Consider the following 20,014-nt stretch of genomic DNA (forward strand, 5'->3'; position numbering starts at 1 on the left):
ACAAGCCTTTTTTCAAAGTCCAAACACATTTTAACCAAGCTCCTGCCTACCTCCCATGCTGCCAGTGCTCTGAGAGACTATAGCAGATTGCAGAAATACTACGGGCCGTGCTTGGCATTTCTAATTCTGCAACAGTAATTCACCAACACTGCACCGCAGCCTGGGTTTACTATGACATTCCACAGGCATTTCATTATGATGGCCATAACACTATTCGGGAAGGAGTGAGTCAGCACAACCCTACGCCGCCTTCCCTTGGCCGAATATCTGACAAGCACGGGGCCAGCCACTGCGGCCTCACCATGACATGACTGCCTGCGACACTTGGCCACTGTTGTACCTTACTCCGAGACATGATTCACAAGTGAGGCAGTGCCCTTCCTAACGAGGTGTTTTAAAGTATTTCCATTAAGTATCCACTTATTTTGGAGGTTGGAAAAGCTGGAAGAAGCCACACTGGGCCTTACAATGGGGGAAGATGTTGTGGGTGTCTCCAGCCACCTAATACCCAAGCGCTCCTGCATGTCCTAGGTGCTTGAGGCATGAAACTCATTTTGGAGGGAGCCGAGCTGCCTCAGGGCCCGGACCCCAACTTCAAGGAGTGCGTCCCACTACTCCCGCTATATCTCACGGGAGGCGGCGGGGAAGTCCCCTTTCCTGACAGGCCGGCGGCGACGGGTCCTGCAGGACCACGACTGGGGTTGTCGCCCTTCGGGCAGCCCTTCCTCAGCCCGACGCTGCCCCGGAGGAGAGGCAGGCTGGCAGAAAGTGGGAGGAGCGGCCATGCCGAAGAACCCTGTCAGCGCGGGAGGGAGGGGCTGGGGCGGGCTCCGGCGGGGTGCGCGGCCGGGGCTCGGGCCCCCGGAGCGAGCGGGCGGACGGGATGCGGTGCGGGAAGATGGCGGCACCGCCGCCGCCGCCGCCTCCAGCCAGGGCGGCGGGCACCTGGGGCGGCGTGCGGCGGCGCTGCCAGCGGCTGCTCTACTGGGTGCCGGTGCTCTTCATCTCCAGCATCCTCTGCTGGTCCTACTACGCCTATGTCACCCAGCTCTGCCTGCGTGAGTGCCGCTGTGGCGGGTCCCCAGGGACGTGGTGGGTGCCGCCGCCGCCCCGGTGCCCCTTTCCCGAGCCCTGCCGTGAGGGCGCAGCCGGCGTCCCGACGCCTGTGCCTGGCGGGATGGGGCCGGGGCAGCGGCGTTGTTTGTTGTTTGTCAGCTCCTGGGCGCCCCCGCCACGCCCGTGGCTGGGCCGGGAACGGGGCTGGGGCTGTTCCGCCGCTTGCGGCCGGCGGCGGGCAGGGCTGGGCTGGTGGGTTGAGCTGGGCTGGAGACTGGCAGCGCGAGCCCCCACGGGCCGGTCCCCCTGCGCGGCCGGGAATGAGCTGGGCCTCCGCGCTGCCCTGTCGTCCCCCCCCGACCCGCTGCGTGTGTTTTGCACGGGCGTGAGTTCCTCCGTGGCGTTCACCGGGAGTGACTGATCACACCCCGCTTGAACACGGGAAGTGGGGACTGTGCCGCAAAGTTAGCGCCCCTTCGCTTTCCCTGTGCTGCATGAGGGCACGTACATAATGTGGTCACATAGACAGACCTGTAGGGTCTTCTGTCAGCAGACCCGTTACCTATTCCTGGGAGCAGGAATAGGTAACGGGAAATCGCCGTGCCACGCTTCAGTCATCTAGAAAATGCCCAGCTGCCATAACTTCGTGGTCCTTTGGCATCAGCAGCTGGAATTCATGCCGGAGTCATCCCGATCGTGTCCCTCAGCTGCTCCGTCGCGGTAGGCAAATAGTCGCATACTGGAGACTGGGTGTGATCTGAGTATCTCTGTGAATTCGAGCAGTCGAGCCCGAAGGATTAACTAAATGACCAGCTTGCTAGGCTGCATTGAATCAATCCACTTATGTTTCGGTATATCCTGTAGAAAACATTGTGATCTTTGCATTTTAGAGGGTAATGTACAGCTACTGGCGTTTCATGAGTACTATATGAATGGCACGAAGGAATACAAATTAGCTGCTGTTTCTACTTGCTACTGTAGGTGAGGTTCACAGTGACTGTTTGTCATTTAGCATGTTTAATGAACAGCAGTGAGGGGAAAATCCCCAACTAAAGCTGAGTGCACTTATGTGCCTGTATAATTTTGGCAGACTTCAGCTGTTCACGTTGAAAATCTCAGCAGCCTGGTACCTAATTTTGGATTTCCTTTTTTTTTTTTTTTTTTTTAAGAGAAGAGTGTGATAAAATTCTTGTCCTACAGATGCTTGGCTGAGCAGTTGAGACATTAAGCAAAAAAATCATTGCCAAGCCTAGCACCTCTGGTTTGGAGGGAGGTATCAAGACTTTGTGTGGTCCTTAAATTGGAGGTGGGCTTTTTATATCTTCAGGTTTTGGTTTGTTTGGGTTTTTTTATTAACAACGTTCAAATCTGTTAGTTTTAAGTACTGCTTCTCAGCTAGAAACTGGGACTCGGGTTGTGGGAGAAGCTACATGAGTGAGCCTGGAAAGGGGAGCTGAAGGGCAAGAATGTCTGGGAGGAAAGTGGCCCTATAGTTAACAGCTGATGTAGTGTACACAGCCCCATAGTGCTTTGTGCAGTACAGTAGCCCTGATTCAGGCACTACTGTTTGAGTGATCTACTGTGGGTTTTTTTTTATTCTGTGTAATTCTGTATAGCAGAGGAAGATTGTGGTTTTGCTTACATGAAAGCAGGTACCTCTTAAGGAAGTGGCATGCTTGAAACTTGCTTTAAGTTGTGGGTACTGTAATTCCTTGAGAACCAGTCAAAACAAAAGGTAATGCAATGGGAGGGGAGGAAGAGGGAATCATAGGCCTCTGCTAAAATATCTTCTACTGAGCTCTTCTCTATGGACAAAGATGACTTTTGTTCCCTACCTCATCCCCACCCCTTTCCCATTCTGTCTGGCTCACCAGTTTTTGAATTCAGCCTAATAGTTGTCCGCAAGTTCCACTAATTCCATATTTTATCTGTATCTGGATGTTTTCCCTCAGTTTTGGCATATTAAGATAAAATAAACTTACATCTTGTCTTACTGATGAATATTTACTGTAAACAACAGAAGGAACAGCTAACAACTCTGAGAATGAAAGCCAATGGCAGGAATAGACTGGAAGCATTTCAGCACTTTGAAGCCAGCCTGTCTACTCAATGCGTTTTAATTCCAGTAGCACTGATTGCTAAAGAGGATGCATCTAGCTGCTTATTTTACTGCAGCTTACTGTCATTGATGCTAATGATACAGGGAACAGTGTTAACCATTGTGCAGTAGGACTTTGCAAGGACTTTGCACAGTTGTAAGTGAAGTTGTAAGCTTTTAATAATGCGAAACTGTTTCAAATGTAGTATCTTGAATGTATTTTTTGCAATTTCAATCAGGTGTTTTAAGAGGGAAATTGCACATTTTTTTAAAGAAAGAAAAAGTCTACTAAGATGATCCCTTTCATCCCTAAAGCTGAGTAAACTACTGAGTAGCATTTAGCATTTCACTCCATCCTTTGGATAACATGTAACCAGTAGTTTTTCGCAGTTTCTAGTAGATGTTGGTCAGAAATGTTTTGGACAAACTTGGATGTTGAGATCCTGTTTGTTTTTTTTTTTTGTTTCGTTTTCTTGGCAGTTTGTGGTTTGGAGTTGCATATAAGAAGGAAAATGGCAAAATTTGACAGTGCTGTGGAACATGTTTTTTAGTGACAATAACGACTGCACTGATGAACTGTGAATATATGTTCAGTTTTGATCAGTTTTTACATGTTGCTGATCTTAATTCTAGGGATGCTTTTGCTCAGGGGGTCCTGTCCAAAAATGCAGCTTGAATTTGTAAGTTGAAGAAGGAAAATAGATTTGCTGTGGAACATGCAAATAAATAATAAGCACTTTCTGGCTACTTAAGGGAAGGGAAAGAAATACTGTCACCTAGTGAGTGGTTTACCCAATTTGGTGAAGAATAAATGAATTCAGCACAGTTGAGGAGGTGGACAAGACATTCACAATACAGTGAGAAATGCTCATAAGCCTCATCTCTGGTTTTGGAGTAGAATATGAGACTGAGATCTGGCCACAGCTACTGTCAGTGAGGAACAGGAAAATGTGGAATGACATCCAGCTGCTAAAGATGTTAATGATCATGAATGATTTTTGCTAGAGGATCAGATTGATTAGTGCTGAATTAAGGGTTTTGACTCCCTTTAACATCAGTGGAATAGAATTACAGCAGGATAAAAAGCTGCTTAATTCATCACAGTTTAGAGGCAGAATTAATGAGTGCCCTGTAGGCATGGCGCAGTGTCATCAGGGGATCAGAAGCTGATGGATAAAAAATATGGAGACAGAAACTGATGGATAAAAAAACAGGAAGGAAAAAAAAAAGGTGAGGCCCAAGATTTGATCAGATGGATTTGAGCTCTTTCCTCAGGATGTTCTCCAGATGGATCAAAGGATGAATAGTAATTGCTGCTCATGTCTTGCAATCATGTACAGCTTACATTTGGCTATAGAAGTACCCATACGTTGTAATATTGCAGTTGGCAGTTGCCAAATACCAGTTAAATACCCTGTCTGTACTTTGGCTGTTAAGGTAGCAAAAGACTTTGGTCAATGCAGATTTGGTTTTTTTAATGCCATAATTTGCAAACACCATATTTTTTCCTCTTTGAGTTCCCTGGTTACTTTCAGGAAAGCTTCAAAACTGGCAGGTGAAGCAAAATAGGCTTCTGAATTTTAGCCAGTAGTACTGCTCTATGTTTCTCAAATTTAATTTAATTTCCTTCTCAGACAAGTGGCAGCTGCCATTCTCTACTTCTGAAACTGAACTCAAGTCTTTGTTAAGCGTGACTGGTTATCTCTCCATGTAGTGCCTAGTGTACTTACTACCTATAGGTTTTGTACCTTGAAATTCAAACCATGGCTTTAAGTTAAAAGCATGAGGTCTGTGGTGAGGATATAATTGTTAGATAAGATTACGTTTTCAGTTAAAGATTGAACAGTACTTGATACATAGTAACTTCTTGGGTATTCTTCTCAGGGTATACTCTGTTTGCTAAGAGCAATCTGATCAACAACTTCTTTAGGAATAGCTTTCACTCTTCAGTTAGTCTGTGTGACTTGGAAAGTAAATGGAAGTTTGTAAAGCAGAAAGATGGATCAGTCCTTAGTCATACTCAATCCAAAAGCAGTGGCGTCGTGACCTTAACTAAAAAAGTACCAGGTAGCAGCTTGCTGCTGGGTTGGTGTGTATGGTGATATAGTTTGCTGGGCACAGGGTTAAGAGGAATTTACTGAAACATTCACAAATACTGTCAAATCCAGATGTGTGGGTTATTGATAACTACTTATGCCAACCATCAGTCTCCCAGAAATATTTCTGTTAATTTTGTCCTGAAGTGAAGAACTGGTGGCAGTCTCCACCTCGTCACTCAGAATCAATGCAAACCACTGCTCTGCCTAGGAAAGAAGTAGTTTTTACTGTAAGTACTGATTTATTTTTTTTCTAAAGAACTGTTGCAGGCAATGATAGAACACTTGTCACAACTATAAAACACTTTTATGTGTACAGAGAGCTGAGTAAAACTGCATCTATAGATCAGTGTTTCACAGTTTCAAACAACACTATAAAGATAAAATATGTACTTAGTTTTGTGGATCAGAGCCAAGATGTTAAACTCTACGAAGTTTGAGAGAAACAGCTATTTATAAATGTGGCTGCAGAGTCTCTGAATCAGATGTATCTTATTTTCCCATTCCAAAGTTTTAAATATTTAGCAAATGTACTTAAAATATGGAAGCAAGATTTTGTATGTCTACTTTCATCAAAGCTTTAAAAAAATTGCTTTCTCCTATCTTTTTTTAATCTAACCATTACATTTAGTATAAGGGTCAGGAGCTTGATTTTTGGCTTTAAAAGTAAAGCAAGATTTAATGTTAGAAAATGAATACCAATTCTTTAAGTGAATTTTATCTTCCAAAATCTTTTGGGGTTTGTAGTAGCAATGTGTCTTGCTATGTCTCTAGGAGACAAATGCCTTAATTTTTCCATGGGTGAGCAAGAATAAAGATTTCCAGAGAAAATGAGCCACAGTTCAAGAAATGGGAAATCCAGTTCTATCACTGAATTAAGGTCTGACCCAGTGCAAGGGGCATAGCAGTGTGGCTTCTCTTCTTAGCAAACTAATTAGGTGATGAAGTTGTGACAGGCAGGTTTGAGATACTGTGGTGCCTCTTTGCTTGCCAGGGCAACATTTCGAATGCTGCGTAACTTTCTCCTGGTGGGGAAGACTACTAGCAAATGTGGGATGAATTTTCCTGGCTTCTCTGGGTGTCCTTTCCATCCTGGGCTTTTTTTCTGTCTTTTGTAACACAACTTTCTGTCCTCAGTCATTATTGATTTTTGCAAACATAGGCTGTTCAGCAGCACTGATTACTCATGTGCTGTTTCTGTTTCTGGCTGCCTGGGGCTCAGGGTAGCAGGGAATGATGTTTCTGGCTCAGAAAATTGGCATCTATGTTGGCTGAAGTCCTGCATACGTCCTAGACTGATCCCTAATTCTCATGAGCACTGTCTGCAAGCTGTGTAATGAAGCAGAGAGGCTCTAATTATGTGATAGTCTGCTAGTACTGAACTGTAAATGGCATCCTGATGCTTTAGCAGTGGAAGGCTGATTCTTAATGAATGCAGTATCTCAGCCGAACAGAGCTGTAACTTTGTAATGACTTCTGGAAGACAGGTCATAGTTTTATAATTATCTCCATCTCTGAGTATACAACAGTATCATTCCATTTCCCTCTCAGAGTGTTACCTTGTTTTCTCCCAGATTGTAGAAATTGCTTAATGGTTAGGATTGGCGTGTTATTGGTGCGTATTTTAAGCTATTGTAGACATAAATGCTTTTTACCCTTATTATTCATATGCTATTTGACTACTAGTGAGTGAATTCACATTTAAGCTGATATTTATTAAGGACAGGATGCACAGCCTGACCTACTTTTCTGTACACTATCAGCAGTGAATATAACCCCTTGCAAGAGAAATTAGAAAACTGCCAGAAATATTAGTATAAATGATTCACAGAAGACTGTACGATTGAATATTATTGAATAATATAGCAAATCTCTATCACTGAATCTACTGAAAAAAATAAAATTTGGTTTAAATAAATACATCAGGTGTGCTGTTCAGAAGGCAGGGAAAATAGCAAATGTTTCTTTGATCAAATCCAAGATTAGAGGAGTTCTTTCATGTTAGAAAATTACTTTCCATGTTTTTTTTGTTAAGCAGCTCAGCCAGTCTCCTCATGAACACCAGCTGCAGTAAGTGTGGAGAAAAAAGATGGTAAGATTGAAGATGCTGGCATCTCTCTTCAACCTTGCCTTTTATACTTTAGTCTCTTACGCTTTGTAACTCAGGAGTGTATCAAGTAATTTTGAGTTATACTCAGGTGCTAGAAGAGATTAAAATGACAAGATGTATCAAAAAAAAAAAAAAAGAAAGGGTTCTCACTCTGATGGGATTAACTGGCATCTTTGGGCACTTAAGTTCTAGCTTTCATGGTCTACAGCTCCTGACTGTCAGGAACATTTGGCTTCTAAGCTAGATACTACAGAAGGTGAAAAGGCAGTCTGCAGAGCAGGTACAGACTCCGAAGAGAGGGCAGAAATTGTGAAGTGGGCTTGCGGCCAGGTAGAAATCTGAATTTGGATTTTTTAGTTGTATTAGTCCTTTACTTACAGACATGTGGAAAATGTAAAAGTCTCAAACACATCCATTAATACATTTTATCTAAGGTTGGAGGTGTGTGTGTGAAACATGACAACTGCTTTCACAGCAATGTTCTGTGCCATTCCCTTGTTAAGAGAGAAAAATATCACAAGTCATTGTGAAAGGTTGGTGGATTGTAGTTTGAAACTGGTGATTCTGCAATGTATGCTTGGCTGTGGCTTTTCAATTAGCAGAGAGCAGTTATTCCAAGCAGACTGGCAAAATGTCTGTGCACCTTGCGGACCATACCAAGTGGAGAAATTAATATCAGAATTTGAGAAGTGGCTAGTTTGTCCTATCAGAGAGCTCCAGCACCTTTAAGTTACACATCAGCTCTAAAGGTGTCTCCTGTTTTTTTTGCCGGTGAATCCCTGTTTGCATACAGTTTTACAGTTCTTGCACATTATTGTACTGTAGCATCTCTGCTCCTCAGATTTAAATGTCTATGCATATTCCCTCAGCTTCTCTCTAGGGGTTGTCTAGATAGATTTAGCTTATCAAGCTCTAAAGACTTCTCTTAACTGAACTAGAAAACTAGTCTAGAACTAGTTCACGGCTGAACTAGAAAAACAGTCCCTAGGCTGTGTTGTTGCAGGGGGTTGTTTCTTTACAGGTGCATGACCTTTTCCCTTGTTGAATGTCCTAAAGGTGCTGTTGGCCCATTCCTCCAGTCTGTGTCTTCTGGATGGCAGTCCTGCACACAGGCATATCAGCTGGTGTCCCAGCATGGTGTCATCTGATAAATGTTCACCCTTCCAGAGCATTAGTTAAGGTGTTGAGCAGCACTGGTCCCATGGTACATCCTTACATTGTGCAAGATATACTTAAATAGTGACTTTCACTCTGTCAACACGCCTAAGTTTAATACATCAGAATAGGACAGTGTGGCTGCTTGGCCTTTCAGTAGGAGTTGCCTTGTGCCTGCTGTTTGAAGAGCAGCCATTTTTATTAGGACAGCAAGAGGGGATGAGAAATCCATACAGATACTGTCCTCTTGCTCACAGTTGTGGGCTGCTTAATTGGGATGGGCAGATGTGTGGTTTGGGTGGAGAGGAAAGAGCACCATGGGGTTTTTGATCACTTGGGAGTTTACAATCTCTGAGTTACCTGTTGTGGGGTGGTTATTTTTTAAATATGACTGGGGGTGGAATATAGGTATAAAAAAAAAAAAAAAGAAAAAAAAGGTCTATTCTCTTTAATAAATGCGGTGACTGATACATAACTGTACTTCACTCCATGGCTGACATACTTGTGCCTCTCTTACTATTCCCAAATCCTGTAATGTATGGACAGTTTCTTGATGGAAATGCAGCTTTTGTCTACTTCAGGTTTTTATGCCTTGGAGATCTAAGGTATCACTGAGTATTGCTGCAAAACTACCTCTGGAGCCCGACACCTCTGCCTCAAGAGCATAATGTATGGAAACAGTAAAGCCTGTACAGCCACAGTTAAAGAAACAACTGTTCCACAGAGGTGGCTTTTCTTGGGTTAAACTTGGGTAACTTCAGATAGATGGAGGTGCTAGTGAGTACTAGGAACTTGGCCTGGAAATGGGAACCAAAAAACCTGATAAGCAATTGGCATTGTCTACCTATTCTTGCCATGAATGTACACAGCATAAAAGCTGAATAGTGTGTGGCCTTCAGCTTGTATTTTTTAGTGATTGCTCTCCCCACTTTCGTTGAAAAAGAGTTTAAAATATTCAGTTACATCATTTGCTACTTAAACATCATTTTTACTCTGTCCTTTTTTCTCATTTTCCAGTGACAATGACAAATATTGGAGAAAAAGGTAAGTTGATTTTTATTAGCTGTTTATAAGTGGAATTCATATATCAGGGTAGTTTACTAGTGGTATTGAGATACAGATCTAACCTGTTTCAAGTAAGTGTACTTTTTTGTATTCCTCAGCTTCTCTTATTATCCTGCTTTTCCTGAGTATTGCTTTTGCTATTCCAAATCAAGATTAAAAAAAAAAAAATAGAACTTTTAACTCTACTCACTGGCTTTCTGAAGTGTCAGCTAAAATAATCCTTATATTCTGTTTTTCAAATTTTTCAGTCGGAACAAGTAAAGCTCTTGTAAAACCAGGACTTCTAAAGATGAGCAGTGTTTGTGCAGAGTGCAACATACTTAAATGGGAGGTTATTTTCTTCTGCATTTTTTTCTGTCCTTGAAGAAACAGAAGCCTTCAGATACATAACTTTTTCAGAAGATAATGAAACTGCCTGATTAGCGGTCACTGGAGTTTGTACCCCAAGGCTGTAGCATGTTTAGATTGCTGTTCCAGATGCTGTTTTAATACCACAGCACAAAATGGCAATGTAAAGTGTGGTTCCATGAAGGTTTTGCAGGAAAGAGTTCTGTCTTAAGAGGCAAACTGAATGCATTTTACACTTGTGTAATTCCAGCATGATTTACTATGTCATTGCTGACTCGCTCACTTCTAAGTGTTTACTAATTAAAAGACCCAGTGGAGCAGCTGGTGGGTCAGGGTCACTTTGTGGTGCAGGGAGACTGGTGGGTAGGTAATCTGGGAGAAGTGATTGATCAGGACCTTGGCCAGGTTGGAGAACTGAGGTGCATGAGTGAACAAGAAGAGCTTAAATCTTGTGCAGACTTTAAAGGGGAAACATGGGGCAATGTCTTCAGGCTAAAATTTTGTCTTCCTCCAGCAGTCCAAGTTTTTTAGTGTATGAAAAGGAATCTTCTTATCAGTTACCATTATTCTCACAACAATAAAATATTAATGCAGATTAGTAAATGCATAGCAAACAGGACTGATGTAACTTGCCCTACCTTACTCTCACGTAGTGCCATGAATATACTGTTGTTTAAAAAAATACTGATTTAGTTTGAATAAATCAGGGTGGGTTTTTTTAGTTAATAGAAATGTTTTGGTAAAAACGCAGGCTGTTCCTGCCAGGTGCTTGTGCAATAACCAGATGGTCAATTAATGTATTACGCTTGATGGGGAGTCCAGTTCCATTGCTTACTTATATCGATGAGGTTTTTTTCCAGTTTATAGACATGGCATATGGCTCTTTTCCCCTGTCATCTCAAAAGCTCTCTGCAGGGTTGCTCCTCATATTCTGTTAGCTTTTGTGTATTGTTTTTTTAACTGCCTAGTGAATAAGAATAAATATTTACTGTGTTTCTGCTTTTTTTGAGTAAACAAAACTTCAACACTAGAAACATTTATTCAGTGTTACTTTTGAGGCAAAATTACAAAACCCAAGAACATACTGATCTACTGTTCCTGCATTTATACACCGTCATACATGTGTTACAGAAAGTTCTCTAGCACTAAATATCATTGTGTATGTGAAAACATGTGCTAACCATAAAAGGGCAGTATTTCAGATTGTGTAGTGAAAGTACACAACTTTCCCTTTATGATGTTTTTTTTTTTTTGATGAAGAATTTATACAAGTTGTATAAAGGCTATTTGACCACATAGCCACATATAACCTTGAGCTGTCTATGATCTGAGTTCATCTGTACAGCAGAGAAATAGTATTTTTGACTGTTGCTGGCCTAACTGTTCTCTATTTTCTGCTTCTCTGCCCGAGTAGAAAAAAAATCCAACAAAATAAGTTTTCTTGTGTGTTAGAGCAAGTTTATCACAGGATACAAGTATTGGATTTACTGTGATGACTTGCTTGGTACAGTGAGAGATTTTAAATGGAAACACCACGGCAGGCTCTTTGGAAAAGATGTTACCTTCTGTATGCTGGTAAAACAACTCATCATGGTAGGTGTTGACTGGCATCTATTAAAAGAAATCAAAGAATAAATCACTGGCTATGAAGAATGTCACGTAGTGAGTGAATGTTCGAATTTAAAGAACCTGCAGGGTTTTTAAAACCATCCTACTGTCCTCCCTCCTAAAAATCTAGGAAAACAGATTAACTGGTTATGGTTACTGCTCAGATATCATATGCATAGCCACTTGAAGACTCCCCTTGTTGTAGTCATTGTTTAGATAGCTGTACTTCCTTTTGTGAGATTTGGGGGTTTTGGTTTGTTTTTTTTTCCTTTTGCATGGCTAGAAGTATCTATACATGTTTTATAAAACTAAAAAAGAGGTACATCGGTTAAGTAGGATTTAAAATGCGTAAATGCTTGCTAAATAATTACGGGGTTCTCATAGGCTTTTAACTGTTCCCCTCACAGTTTTGTAATGTGTGTAGCCTGTATCATGACTTTCCTTACAAAGTGTCTGTTTGTCTTATGTAAAGTTGCAGTGCAGTATTTTTGTTGTTAAGCTTTTGCAGAGGCTCTATTTACATCTGTTAGGGTAACTATCTGTGATATATATAGCAGCCATTAGTAAGTACTATAGTATCGCTGGTCTGTTTGTATTAACTCTGTTCCTTTTTGATTTTAGTTGTGTGCCTGGTTGCTTACCACATATTTTTCATGCTGTTCGTCTGGTCATATTGGAAAACAATCTTTACGCTACCAATGAATCCTTCAAAAGAAGTAAGATAAACTTCACTTTTGTTTCTGAAGTAGCCTACTCAAATGCCTGATTTTGTAGTTTTTTAATATCTTAGGCTCTGATTTCATGTAGTTTTACACTGTAGAAAATACAGATGGTCGTTAGAGCTGCTCAACGGCAGTAAGATTGCAAACAGCGTAATGACCAAGACAAAAAAAATTACACCTTCTCTAAGTTTAAAAGGTTTTTTAATTGCTTTGTAAAATTACATTGTGTTTATGATACTAAGAAGAAAAAAGCTCTCCACTTGAAAAATCAGAGTTGCTCAACCTAGCAGCTTAAGTCTTTGCATGGGGCACAAAATTGATTTCCCTATGTTTAAGGCATATTGCCTGTCAGCATCTGTCTGTTGTCCTCTGAGTTAGAACTTCTTCCCCATCTGTTTTGGTATGAAGGAATTTGAGGTTTGCGACATGAGCACACAAACAGGTAAACTGATGCTGGGAAGTCACAGCTGGCTAGGCAAGAAGGGGAGCTGCATGGAAAAGAGGTCTGAGTAAACCTATACCCCAAGTCTAAGTCCAGCTAGTTTAGAAGTGTTAAAGAAGGATTCAGTTGTCTTGGAGAATATTAATACACAAAACTGAGTTTAACATAATGTAGCCTCAAGATAATTGCTTTTAGTACTGTATTGGCTTTTTAAATTATTTTAATTTCATGTTCTTTCTAACATAAAAAAAAAAAAAACCACAAAAATACAAACAAAACCCCAAACCTGTCAATAACCTTGATGAAAAACCTCCCCGTGCAGCTTGGTACAAGCAGCACACCTTTTTAGCCTCTTCCGTCCTGTCCTTGTACAGATATCCCACAGTCCTCAGTAGGTGCATTCTCAGACAAACTCTGAGGTCAAGAATCATCATGCTGTGGCTAGTCTGCAGTTTGAAATATCCACAAAGCCAATGCTTATTTTGGCATGGACTTGAAACTGCAGTTTCTATAAGTACTATGGCAACACAAAATAAATAGCTTGTGATTTCTGCTGTCTGTTGTGTGGAAGTTCTTTTCTGAATAGTCTTTATTCACTAATAAGATGTGTAATAGTGGAAACAAGTAGATAATTCAAAATAATTGGCATCTTCCTTGAATTTCACACTGCAGTCTTTACTACAGCTTGGGGCAGAGAGGAGTGAAATAAATTAAGAACCCATTTCATTTGGTAATTGCAGCAAAGTATGTGTATCTATATGGTGAGTGTAGTGATAATTAGAAGGGATTTCAAATCACTGGGTTGATGCCAGTAAAAGACTTCCAAAACATTTTGACAAATCCTTAGTAATTACAGTGGATTTCAAAGCCATCATACAATGCTACTGGAGAATTTCAAATGGGATATTAGAAGTATTGAAATTGGGTAATAGAAAGCAGTGTATGGTGTTTCTGTGTTCTTTGAATTTACACAATGTTGCTGGCAGTAAGTGACATCCTTGTTCCATGTCTTCTTCCTGATGCAGTAAAGCAAAGTCTGTAAATGAACCGCTGTACCACCTATAACAAATACTTGTTTGAAGGCTGAAAACACAGATAAAGATTTTGTGGTTTCTTTTAATGGATACTGCAGGTGGTGCAAACCATGCAGCCTGTATATTTCTCTTCAAGCTTATTTCAACTTCATACACGTATGAAAACTCTAAAGTTCCAGCTGCAGTTTCCCTTAGGGAGACTTTGAGGGACTTCACTTTAGTGTGTGCCATTCTGTACCTATGTGTACTTTTATGGCTCACTAGCTGTATACAATCATTACATGAAGGTGGGAGAGAAGATGGTTTCCCAGGCAGGAAGGTTTTGTAGACTTAGGACAACTGTGAGAACCAATACAAAGTGAATGTACAATAGCTCCATGTACATCAAACAGGACACATTCCAAAAATAAAGTATTCTGACTCAAGTTTCTGCAGTGAAAAATCCTATGTATCCCAATATAAATCAATTCAGGTGTTAGCAAGAGTGTGTTCTTGCTAGGGAAAAAAGACAAAAGGTGTCTTGAGAAACTGATGCTAAATAGAGAAGCTCCAGCTTCTGCTGGAAGATTGTGAGTCTTGTTAGGAACGTAAAGTGGTGCCTTCTCTGTGTAGGGGAGAATAGGCTGCTAACTGTATGTTTGTCTGCTTTCTTAGTTTTGCATGCCTCGCTTCCATTGGGGGGGGAATATTACAATGATTAACCTTTCTGTAGACATAAACACTATTCAGAGGTCTTGTATTTCCAGTACAGGTTAGAGACATCCGTATTTGTCAGGAAAAGTGCTTGATTTTTCAGAGGTGATTTTGTATCCTGTTTCTCTGGTAGAGAAGCTTTGGCATCTCCCATTTCTTGAAGCTACAGTGAAAGCTGACTATGTCACTGTGTTGCAGAGGACTTAAGAGCGTAGGAAATCTGGACTGTGTCATGTATATTGTGCATCTCTTTCAGTAATTTTTACCCTCTCAGTTTTTACTAGAGCAATGTTTCTTGTGGCCATTTTTGCAGTGACAGAAGCTGTCCTTTCATGCAAGAAAATGTTAAGTGGTTATTCTGTCATACAGGATACCCATCTCTTCCTTCTCTCAGCCAGTCTCTGAAGTAACACATCCTAACAGCTGGTGAAGAGAACAGCGAGTCTCCAGTGGCAAAGAATAAAAAGGAAAACATGAGACACCAGAAGATAAATTAACGTTATCTTTTCTGCTATTACTAGTAGTGTATTTTCTTTCAGTTAAAGACTGGTACCTAGCTTATATTAACTATATAATATTTAGTATTACGGAAGTAAATTCACTCACCTTTCAAAGGAATGCTAAGCGCTTGAGCCTCTTCTTGAACAGTGCTTATTACTTCTGGAAACATTCAGCATTGCATCAATACCAAATCAGAAGTAATTATAATTTTGTCTTTAGTTGTCATAAACTAAATTAGGGGTCTTAAGAACACTGGGTTATTTGCTGTAGTACCGTGTATGTGCTGCAAATTCATCATTACGAAATGAATATTTACTTCTCTTTACATCTCTGCAGATACTTAACTTGGAATTTGCTAACATATCTTTGATTTTAAAAATTATTCCAGTTTCATCTATCATATTCAGACAAGGAATCCCTAGAGAGGGAGCCTAGAGGTGAATCCCAACAAGAAGTCTTAAGACGGGCAGCCAAGGATCTTCCAATCTATACACGGACAATGTCTGGAGGTAAATAGGTGTTCAGGAGACCACTAAAGGCAGGTGTCTTGATGTATTACCTAAACTAATTAAATAAAAAAATCCAAAGGTTTGGATTGTAGGGAAGATCTGCTTTTCATACTTTATAAAATAAAGTGACCCAAACCTTTAATATAACTTTATGCAGCTACATTAATTAAGTGGGAACATTGTTGGAAAGTAAATTGCTGCATATGATTTAGGATTTAAAAGTGGATTGACAATGCCTTGCTAAATGTTTGCAAACTGACATTAACAAATAGCTTGTAATACCAACTGTAGAAGAGCCTGTAGCAGTCATTAACTGCATCAACTTCTTCATAGGTTGAAAAAAACCAAAAAAATAATTAATCACTGCATGTCATGTACAGCTAGATCACAGTAACAAACTTGGTGCTTTACTTGCTGGTTGTTTGATTGCAAGAACAAGCTAAGAGTTAATGTTAACCTACTGATACTGTACATTTGTAAATGCCTGCTATCTAAACAAATCCAGGAGATAATCTCATATAGTGAATTAAAGCTCTTAGAATAATAGCTTAAAATAGCCATATTGTTGAACAGTCTTTAAAGGTTTTCCCATCTAGTACGACTTTTGTTTGTGAGTTTTGTTGATTCAGTGGGTTTTTTTGCAGAGCTGAGGGGTTTGGAAGAGAGAGCTTGATTAGCATGATTAGCAGAGATTGCAAAAACTGAACTTTTTTGAGTGCACTCTGCCAGATTCAGCATTGCAAGTACTTACAGAATGAAACTGTTTCTGACCACGCTGAAATGTTTTCCTGGGGGTTCTGCTGGGCTGAGCTGCTAGTATTTACATTTTGCAGACCTCAGGAATCAAGATGTGTAACTGTACATTGAAATCTAATCTTGGAACTTTTTCCTTTAGCAATCAGATACTGTGACAGATGCCATCTTGTAAAACCAGACCGTTGCCATCACTGCTCTGTATGTGACAAGTAAGAAAATATTTTAAATAAGTGTTTTTTTTCTGAATTAATGGATTTTTTTTCTTTTTGTTTTTTTTGTTTTTTGACACGGAGCCTTTATATTTTGTGCATAGGTTTTTCAGATTTAATGTTTTAGCATATGAGCTTTTTTTTTCCCCCTTAGAATTTTTTCAGATTTAATTTTTATTTACTTACTTCTAGGGAAGTCTGTACCTTACTCAAATTCATTTGATGGCTTTCTTGATGCCAGCATTAATTATACGGTCTTATACATTCTTTACATAAAGGTTAAAATGATGAATATTAATAAAGAACTTTCCTTAAGAATGTAACCAAAAATAGCTGATAAACAAAAATTTGCTTCTTTTGTTAGAATCTGAATATCACTACCCATGTCAATCTAATCATGATGTCACTTGCATCTTATCTGAGGTAATAAACTTAATATCCTATTTTTCATTGGATAACTTGCAGGGTTGAGGTTTTTTTGTTGTTTTTTTAAGGAAAGAAACAACAAAGCATCCCCCATTTTTAACTGAAGTCATAAAATACAAGTTTTGTTTGTCTAACACAAAAGGAAGTTCATAGCGATGCTCCCCAGAAGTCTAACTGATTTCTAATTTAATGTTATTTTGGCTGTTCTTCAGTCTGACCTCTATCCATTTAGCTTGAGTGTCTGTGTCGTTCTCCACTTTGCCCTCAGTGATTTAAATTTCTAACTTTAGAGAAGGGGCTTCCTCCGCAATTGATTTATTCTTAGCTTTAAGGCTGTTGGTCCAGGAGCTCTTCAGCTGATAATGCATCAAACCTCTCAACATGGTTGTGAAGGGAGATGACTTTTCTTTGGTCTAGCAAAACAGCTGAGGCACTGAAAGAGTAGCTGAGCTGAGGCAGAAGGAGGATCTTGGTTGTGTTGTATGGGATTCTGGTTGTAATGTAAGACAAGAGCATTCCCATGTCTGAGCAGGGTGGAGAAAAAGGATGACCTGTGTTATCCTATGAAATGTGAGTAATTTGCAGAAGGCTATTAGTGAATAAATTTTGCAGAATACCTTGATTTACCTTACCTTGTCACAATTCACTTAAGTCAGTTACATCTGATTTTCTTGTGCATGTTTTATTCATGGACGGTGATTAATTGAAAAAAAGTTTGGGTTTTTTCATACAAGGTAAGCTATTAAAAACCTTGTGGGTTTTTTTTTAACACCTATATATTTCTAGAAAAGCAAATCATGTACTTGGAAATAGATTTTGTTGCATCACTAAGAATATAATAATTGAACTAGCCTAGTTTCTAAGTCTCTGTCAGAGAATAAACAACAGTTGAAAAACCAATTCAGAATGAGCACCAAATCCTAGGGTTGAAGTTACAGGCTGTGTTGTCTTAAATGACTATGCTCTTGACAGAACAAGTGTCATGAGTTTGGGTTATCTCCAGTTTACTTTTAGGTAAACTATATTACCTGAATTTAAATAGATACCTTTTTAAAATAGATTAGGTAACCAGTAGTACATATGGGCAGTTCTTAATCTGTATGTGAATAATTTAAATCTGACATGTAACTCTGCATCTGACCTTTTTTTTTTTTTCTTTTTTTTCTTCTTGCCTTTTGCTATGCTATGAATTCTGTTGGGGTTTTTTAAGATGTATTTTGAAAATGGATCACCATTGCCCTTGGTAAGTGTACTATTGGCTTTCCTTTTCTTCTTTATGATTTTGTAAATTCTTGAGGGGCTGGTTATGAAGGTGATGCTTCACTGTTCCTGCAGTTAGATGCTTATGTGAAGTTACTGGTCTTTCAGGACTATTGCAGTGTCGTGGTTTAAGCCCAGCTGGTAACTCAGAGCCACACAGCTGCTCACTCACTCCCCCTCCCTTCTTCCCCCTGCTCCCAGAGGGATGGGGAGGAGATTTGAAAGAATGTAACTCCCAAGGGTTAAAAGAATGACAGTCCAGTACCTAAGGTATAACACAAACCACTACTGCTGCCATCAATAATAATAATGATAAGGGAAATAACAAGGGAAGAGAATACAATCGCTCACCACCCCCCTACTGATACCCAGCCCGACCCGAGCAATGATCTAGCCCTTCCGGGTAACTGCCCCCAGTTTATATAGTGGGCATGACGTGCTGTGGTATGGAATACCTCTTTGGCTAGTTTGGGTCAGGTGTCCTGTCTCTGCTTCCTCCCGGCTTCCCCTCCTCCCTGGCAGAGCATGAGACTCAGAAAGTCCTTGGTCAGAGTAAGCATTACTGAGCAGCAACTAAAAACATCAATGTTATCAGTGTTGTTCCCAGGCTGAAAGTCAAAAACACAGCACTGCACTGGCTACTAAGAAGGGGAAAAAAATGCCTGCTACTGCTGAACCCAGGACATGGAGCTATTTACTGTGTCTTTTTACCCTAATTGTGAGGTATGGAAAGACAAGGGGTAATGGGTTCAAACTTAAACAGAGGAAGTTTAGGTTAAATATAAGAAATAAGTTCTTTACTGTGAGGGTGGTGAGGCACTGGAATGGACTGCCCAAGGAAGTTGTGAATGCTCCATCCCTGGCAGTGTTCAAGGCTATGTTGGATGGAGTTTTGGGTGACATGGTTTAGTGTGAGGTGTCCCTGCCCATGGCAGGGGGATTGGAACTAGATGGTCTTAAGGTCCTTTCCAGCCCTAACTATTCTAGGATTTTTCTTAGACCTATGACTTAGGTATCTCCATGTTTTTACAGTTAGGAATATCTAGAATTCTGGTCACTAAGAAAACTTCTTTTAAGAATTTCATCTTCATGGACTTCTTAGTGTGGCTTGGTTGCACTGAATGATGAAATACTACCCTATGTTAAAAAACAAAGGGAAGGGCTGTGCCTCACTCCCCTTACTGAAGCTCCTAGGACAGCTGGAGTGGCCTTGGTGGAAACAGCAAGTTAGCTCTTTTTAGTTTTATGGGTTCTTTGTTTTCTTTCTGGTTTTTCTCCCCTCTCCCTCCCACCCTTCCTCTTTTTGTTTTCCTGTCCTTTTTCAGCAGTCCTTAGAACCAGTGGGTAAACAGGATGTGTAATTAATTTTACATCAGTTTGGCAAGTATCTCATGAAAATACTTAAGATAATTCTTTAGTAAAATTCACGTTAAGAGGATTGACTGGTAGATGGCAGTTCTTTACCACATGAAACCAACTGGAAAAGAAGAATCTCCTAACAGTGGTGGACGGTTCTAAGCAGCTGGTTTGACCTTCATAGATCAATTTGTTGTGGTGGAGGAAGGGGTGCAGGGCTTCCTCTGTTTGTCTTGAACCTGACTACAGCTTCTGACATAATGCAGTATGATTTAAGAGTCTCCCCTTATTTTGCAGCTGTATGGTAGATACAATTTAAAGAAATACTTAACAACATAGGGTAGGGTTACTTCCTATATATTTTTTTTGCTGTAGGGATATTAGCATGTGAATCTTGCTGATGCTTACTGTTGTTAGTGTGCTTCTTAAGAAACAAAAAACACAACAAACAAACAACCTCAAAGCAAAAATACCCACACAGATAAAACCACTGAATGTAGAACAAATTTCTTACAAGAAAAAAGCTGTTGCCTTTTTTCAGCTTTCTCACTGCTGTCCTGTAGAAAGCTG

At 40.3% G+C, this 20,014-nt stretch overlaps 1 protein-coding gene across 1 annotated transcript in view; it reads left to right on the top strand.

Moving 5' to 3' along the window:
- The first annotated feature begins 812 nt into the window (after nucleotides 1-812).
- ZDHHC2 (zinc finger DHHC-type palmitoyltransferase 2) overlaps nucleotides 813-20,014 on the top strand; it is a 34,607-nt gene continuing 15,405 nt past the window's right edge. The window contains exons 1-6 of the mRNA XM_061371008.1: nucleotides 813-1,058; nucleotides 9,533-9,559; nucleotides 12,158-12,252; nucleotides 15,317-15,437; nucleotides 16,333-16,402; nucleotides 18,039-18,071. Of these exons, the coding sequence (XP_061226992.1) occupies nucleotides 884-1,058; nucleotides 9,533-9,559; nucleotides 12,158-12,252; nucleotides 15,317-15,437; nucleotides 16,333-16,402; nucleotides 18,039-18,071 (521 nt within the window). The 5' untranslated portion in view covers nucleotides 813-883. The remainder of the gene's footprint in view (nucleotides 1,059-9,532; nucleotides 9,560-12,157; nucleotides 12,253-15,316; nucleotides 15,438-16,332; nucleotides 16,403-18,038; nucleotides 18,072-20,014) is intronic.

The sequence above is a fragment of the Neopsephotus bourkii genome, unplaced genomic scaffold (genome assembly GCF_033783945.1).
Source record: "Neopsephotus bourkii isolate Nb327-2 ecotype Australia unplaced genomic scaffold, CSIRO-AGI_Nbou_v1 NB_168, whole genome shotgun sequence".
NCBI classification, from domain to species: domain Eukaryota; kingdom Metazoa; phylum Chordata; class Aves; order Psittaciformes; family Psittacidae; genus Neopsephotus; species Neopsephotus bourkii.